This window comes from Myxocyprinus asiaticus, chromosome 7, assembly GCF_019703515.2.
Source record: "Myxocyprinus asiaticus isolate MX2 ecotype Aquarium Trade chromosome 7, UBuf_Myxa_2, whole genome shotgun sequence".
NCBI classification, from domain to species: Eukaryota; Metazoa; Chordata; class Actinopteri; order Cypriniformes; family Catostomidae; genus Myxocyprinus; species Myxocyprinus asiaticus.
In genome coordinates this window covers 15217449-15223722 of record NC_059350.1, presented here as the reverse complement: position 1 = coordinate 15223722, position 6274 = coordinate 15217449, and the positions used below count along the sequence as shown (strand labels likewise).

Sequence of the window (6274 nt, the reverse complement as noted above, 5' to 3'; positions counted from 1 at the left end):
CTCTGGTGACCCCCATCATCCAGCAGGATCAAAATCTTCATTTTGTGCAGTGACTGGTTCAATTACATAACTTATGCTCTGACTGACAGTGAGGTTTCTCACCCTTTTATCTCTCTCAGTCTCACTCAGATGATGTGCAGTGTCTGATAGAACTTCAAAATGGGTAAAGATACGGCAGATTCCATTTTCCTTACAACTTTTTCACATGCATTTTTGATTGATTTGAATGGAAGCTTAATTCACACACGTTTCTGTTCTTTACAGGATCTCTGAAAAATAGGTGGGTTTTATTTTTCCTTTGCAATCAGTTTCAGAATCTCAGTCAGACTTTACAATGGAATACACTTTTTATACTAAAGCATGATAGTTCAGACACTTAATTCTGATTGGACAAGCCATGTTCAAAGCAGAAGTAAAATGACAATAAACCCATACATTTTTTACAGTATACGCAAAGTTTGCTAACATTGCTTGGCAACTGCAAACTCGAGCAGTTAAGATAATGAACTATATTACTCGGCAGAAAAATTGTAGATATTCAGATTATCATTAAATGATAAATGTTTATTAAACATTGCCGTCTTTTATCATATTGCTGTTGCTGCCATTGTATAAAAGGTGCTTCGCTTTGTGTTGTGCCTAAGAACACCCCTTAAAATCACTGTACTTCACGGCTTCTCATGGTTTATTGGTTTAATATTATGAGAATATTACTATTATACTGAAAACACATAATATTTGAAAACTTTCAGAAATCAACATAGGGATGTGGTGTTTTCTGGGGTTCGTTTGAGTAAACTAATCAAAAGTACAGCCAATGCAACTAACAAAGTAGTTGTCTTCCCCAAGGGCTTACATAACCTAGTTTAAAACAATACTAATAGGCCATACCTCTCTCTCTTTCTCTGTAGTCCTGAAACTCAGCAGCTGTCCCTGTCCTACTTTATTAAAATTTTATAAGCAGGGTCACAGAGAATTGAAAGCTGTGACTTTATTAAGTTCCATTTGACTTATTTTACCATATGTCTACTGTCCCTTCAAAGACAAAAATAATACTTAGTCTCTAAGCTCTTCTGTAAACATTAAATAAAATGTTTTTTTTTTTTATTATTACACTAACTGATTGAGGCAATGAAAGGAAAAAGACTGATTAACATTTATATGAAGTGAATATTATGAAACTGTATATACACAGATAATCTAGATTTATAAAACTGAATAAACCATCCATATAGCATACAGTGTGACTAAATGCAAATGATATGCCCCACTCCAATATCAGTTAAGCATATTTTATTCTCTGTTTATTGATGTGATTATGAGAATGTTTTTTTTTTTCCCACAATATGCACACTAATTACAGTAAACATATACACCGACTTCAATTCCTTCTGGAATTTACTGTAAATCTGAGATAGAGTTTCAGGGACAGGTTTAAAAGTCTTCCTCTGCATACTATTATGTAGTTTTTGATGAGTAACAATGCATAGGCATGTTGAGTATTGAACATTATATTAAAGAAATAGTTCACCCAAAAATGAAAATTCTCTCATCATTTACTCACACACATAACATCCCAGATGTTTATGGCTTGCTTTAATCTGCAGAACACCAACAAAGATTTTTAGAAGAATAATTTAGCTCTGTAGGTCCTCATAATGCAAGTGAATGGGTACCAAAATTTTGAAGCTCCAAAAGGACATAAAAGTAATCCATAAGACTCCAGTGGTTAAATCCATATCTTTGTGATATGATAGGTGTGTGTGATAAACAAATCAATCAAAATCAAAATCAAAGTCCTTTTTTACTTTAAATCTCCACTTTCACTGCCACATTCTTCTTCTAATGTTTTTGCATTCTTCGTGCATATCACCACACACTGGTCAGGAAGGAGAATTTATGGTAAAAAATATTGATCTGTTTCTCACCCACACCTATCATATCACTTCTGAAGATAATAGATTTAACCACTGCAGTCTTATTGATTACTTTTATGCTGCTTTAATGTGCATTTTGGAGCTTCAAAATGTTGGTACCCATTCACTTACATTGTATGGGCCTACAGAACTTAAATATTCTTCTAAATATCTTTGTATGTGTTTACCAGAAGAGAGATCTTTGTGTTCACCAGAAGAAAGAAAGTCATACACATCTGGGATGGCATGAGGGTGAGTAAATGATGAGAGAATGTCATTGTTTTTTTTTTTTTTTTTTTTTTTTTTTGGTGAACTATCCCTTTAATATTGTAAACAATTAGATTTTTAAAAAATCAGGTTCTGCCTTTATTGTATCTGTTCTGAGCTGAATTGAGTGGCAAAATGATAAAAACTCAAAACATAAGCCCACTTTACAGACATGAAAGGTGAAAATAAAGCTACAATTCTTTCCCCAAAGCTACACAGTACTCTGTTCACTGCAGAAAGTAACGCCATCTATTTGTTCAGTTTTGTTTAATCATCAGCTGTGCTTGTATTGACCTGTCAGTCATCTTGGACATTTCACAAATACATTAAATAGAAAAGGAGAGAATCCCAACACCCATCAAGGCAGATGTGTCATAATATAAAATAAAATAAAAAAAACGTTTTTGTCTTTATAAATTTACAACAGCTTCATATTTCATGCTGCATTATATTGTTATGATGTTTTGAACAAATGGGAGACATTATACAAGCATAGCCACAAAGCTTAATTAGTAAATGTACCATTTATCATCATTGAAAAATCATTGTTTTTTGAGTCTACACCAGTAAATACCTCTTCTGTGTATATTTTGTGGCATTTTGTTGCATGTTACAGAGCAGCACTTTGTAATACCTAAACATGTCAGGGCATAAAGCTCTCTACTCCCTAACCAACAGTGTCTGTTTCGCCTCCATCAGCTGGAAACAGTACACTTTTTTGGTAATTTACTTTTTGTCTTCGTTTTTTGTCACCATGTAAAAGGAGACAGCCTTTCATGTTTCATAGCTCTCTAGCCACAATGAGACAAGCCATATGTGCAAACTCATCATAAATATGTCTCTTGATAACTTAGAAGTGCCTGCAGCCATAATAAAGATTAGCCTGTTTCCTATAATGCAGTACAGTGCTACCCAGTTCAGGTGAATGCTTTTGAAGAATCTGTAGCTTGAAGTACCACTTATGTGACCAGGATATGTTGTCCACACAGAATCAAAAGCATTACACAACAAAGTAGGGAACAAATATCAATGTCACTGTTGTGTACAAATTGTCAATGCAAATATTTCTCTCTTCCTTCAGAGCATCCAAAGGCTTTTCTATCATGTCATTATCCTCTAAAAAGACCTTTTCCATGACCTGCACAGGATCTTCTGAAAAGCTCGCCGGAAATCCTGGTTGAAGATGGTGTAGATTACAGGGTTGAGGGAGCTGTTGCAGTAACCAATCCAGAAGAAAAACTTGAAAAGGGTGTCATTGATGGCACAGGGCTCCCGGCAGATCCCATGCAGACTATAGCTGAAGAAGAACGGAAACCAGCAGACCACAAACACACCCATGACCACAGCCAGTACAAAGGTGAAACGTTTCTCTCGTGCCTGTGAGATTTTCTTTCTGGAAATGGTGTTCCTCCTCTTTCTGCGGGATGAAAACAAGTCCAGGGACTTGCTGCTGGCACGGGACTTCCGGCTAGAATGCTTGGAGCTGGAGCTGTTCTTGCGGCTGGATCGCCGATCTTTTCGTGTGGGCGCCGTCTCGTTTTGCATGTGCTTGGCCTTCTCATCCGATGAGCTGCTGTCTTCAAGCTCAGCATCTGGGTCGTCCTCGCCTGTTCTGCGTTCCCCTGATGCCGGTGAGGCACAGTGCCCATTTTCCCGCCGAGAATCCTCATGGTTCAACCCATTCTCCAGCCCTGGCGTTCCTGTGCCGCCATCTGGATCACGGCGCTTTTCAGACATATTTCGGGTTCTTGTCTTAGCAACTTGGTAGATTCGGATGTAAACAAGGATCATGATGACACATGGGGCAAAGAATGACCCGATGCTGGAGTAGAGGATGTACCACGTGTGGTCGTTCAGCTGGCATTGTGGTTCACTCTCTTTACCCTCATTATTACGGTCCATGGTGATAAGCGGAGGGAAGGAGATTACAGCTGCAATCAGCCAGACCACCACAATCATTCCCTTCACTCTGTTAGGTGTTCGCTTGAGATTATACTCAACTGCCTGTGTTACAGACCAGTACCTGTCAAGACTTATGGCACACAGGTGAACAATAGATGATGTGCAGAAAAGAACATCTAGTGCTAAATAGATATCACACCAAACTTTCCCAAAAAACCAGTAGCCCATTAATTCATTGGCCAAAGAGAAGGGGATTATCAGTGTGGCCACCAGAATGTCCGCACTGGCCAGGGACACAAGAAAAAGATTTTGGGGTGGCTTAAGCGCTCTGCTTGTTAAAACGGCGATAACAACCAGCACATTTCCAACTATAGTAAACAAGATGAGGAAGCTCACCAGCCCCGCAAGCCCTATAATGGTGGCCAGAGAGTAGCGACTTGTAGAATTCCCAGTGGATGTATTACTGGTGTCAATGTAACTGTCCAATTTGCTTGAAATGTTTATGTTATCCATATTGATTTTCGAAAAAAAAAAAAAAAAAAAAGAAACAAAAACACTTCTTCTATCAATCGTCCAAGCTCGTCTTCGTAACGATATTAAATACTGTTTCTCAAATATCACTGTAAGTTAACTGTAGTGACAGTTTCCTCTCTGTTCCTTCTTACCTTTTCTTGCTATTGTAATCCCGTTCGCGGCTTCTTCTTTTTACCACAGTTCCTCTTATGGATCATATGTGATATGGCTTTGTAAAAGATACCCATCCCGTGTTGTTTAAAGTAATCATCGCCGGACAGCGTCTTTTAGATCCGCGCGACCTGTTCGTCCTTTCGCGGGCGTCTCACTCAGCATCCTCTCGCTCTGTCCGCGCGGGACTCAACTATCCACGTGCTGACAACATTAAACTGATGGAGCGCCGCCCCGCCCCTGGAGAAACAGATGGAGAGAAATGCCTACTGAACTACCCAACCCTACCACCGTTTTGTATGTTAGAATGGGCATTTAGCATCTCATCACATCACATCGCTATTTATCGCGCATTATCACATTTTCTCTTTACGTGCATGTGAACAACTGTCTAAACTGCGTGCGAATAAGACGGACATTATACATGAAGCACTGAAAAACAGGGAAAAATGCACCTCTTTTGTTTGAGAGTGATAGGCGTTGTCAGAATGACGGGTTCAGGAGGTGGAGATATATATATATATATATATATATATATATATATATATATATATATATATATATATATATATATATAGGGATGTGATCTACAAATAAACTTTCACTTTCGGCATTTGTGCTCGCTGGATGTCACTGTTGTAACACTTCCATTTTGCGCTCAAACAACGGGGAAATTCGTTAACGTCAATATAAACATATCTTCCCCATTATCTTTTAAAACCACGCTAATTATTCTGTCCATAACCGCGTTAGTTTGAGCGTGATAAAGAAGCTAGATCCTGATAAATCGGCGGGCAAGTAATTATTGATGTTTTTTCTTCTCTGACCCCGATCTATTAGAGGCCCCCAATAAAATACAGTTTTTGGAATTGTATTTTTAAATTTAGCACTCATCACTAGCAGATGACAGTCAGCAGGAGAAATGATTTTTTTTTAAATATGAGATTAATTAAATATGCTAATGAGGTCTGCGTATTTTTCTTTGGTCGGAGTGAAATCACCATAGAAAGAGAACCCCATACAGAAATCAGATATATGGCAATATATGCAAAACAAATATATGAAATATAAAATCTGAATGTTTTTTTTTTTTCTAATATAAAAAGTTACATGCATATGCAACATATATTAAAAAAAATAAAATTAAAAAAAACATTTTTAATACAGTACCTGTAACATACACTATATTGCCAAAAGTATTCGCTCACCCATCCGAATAATTGAATTCAGGTGTTCCAATCACTTCCATGGCCACAGGTGTATAAAATGAAGCACCTAGGCATGCAGACTGCTTCTACAAACATTTGTGAAAGAATGGGCCGCTCTCAGGAGCTCAGTGAATTCCAGCGTGGTACTGTGATAGGATGCCACCTGTGCAACAAGTCCAGTCGTGAAATTTCCTCGCTACTAAATATTCCACAGTCAACTGTCAGTGGTATTATAACAAAGTGGAAGCGATTGGGAATGACAGCAACTCAGCCACGAAGTGGTAGGCCACGTAAAAT

At 37.9% G+C, this 6274-nt stretch overlaps 1 protein-coding gene across 1 annotated transcript; it reads right to left on the bottom strand.

Annotated features, from left to right (window-relative positions):
• Nucleotides 1–292: 292 nt before the first annotated feature.
• On the bottom strand, nt 293–4940 carry LOC127443912 (alpha-2C adrenergic receptor). Its single transcript, XM_051702958.1, has one exon. The coding sequence runs from the start codon at nt 4596–4598 to the stop codon at nt 3300–3302; it is 1299 nt and encodes a 432-aa protein (XP_051558918.1). The 5' UTR covers nt 4599–4940; the 3' UTR covers nt 293–3299.
• Between the last annotated feature and the right edge of the window lie 1334 nt (nt 4941–6274).

Bases quoted from the DNA above. Each gene is read 5' to 3' on its own strand.
- LOC127443912 (XM_051702958.1), bottom strand. From the start codon at position 4,598: ATGGATAACATAAACATTTCAAGCAAATTGGACAGTTACATTGACACC.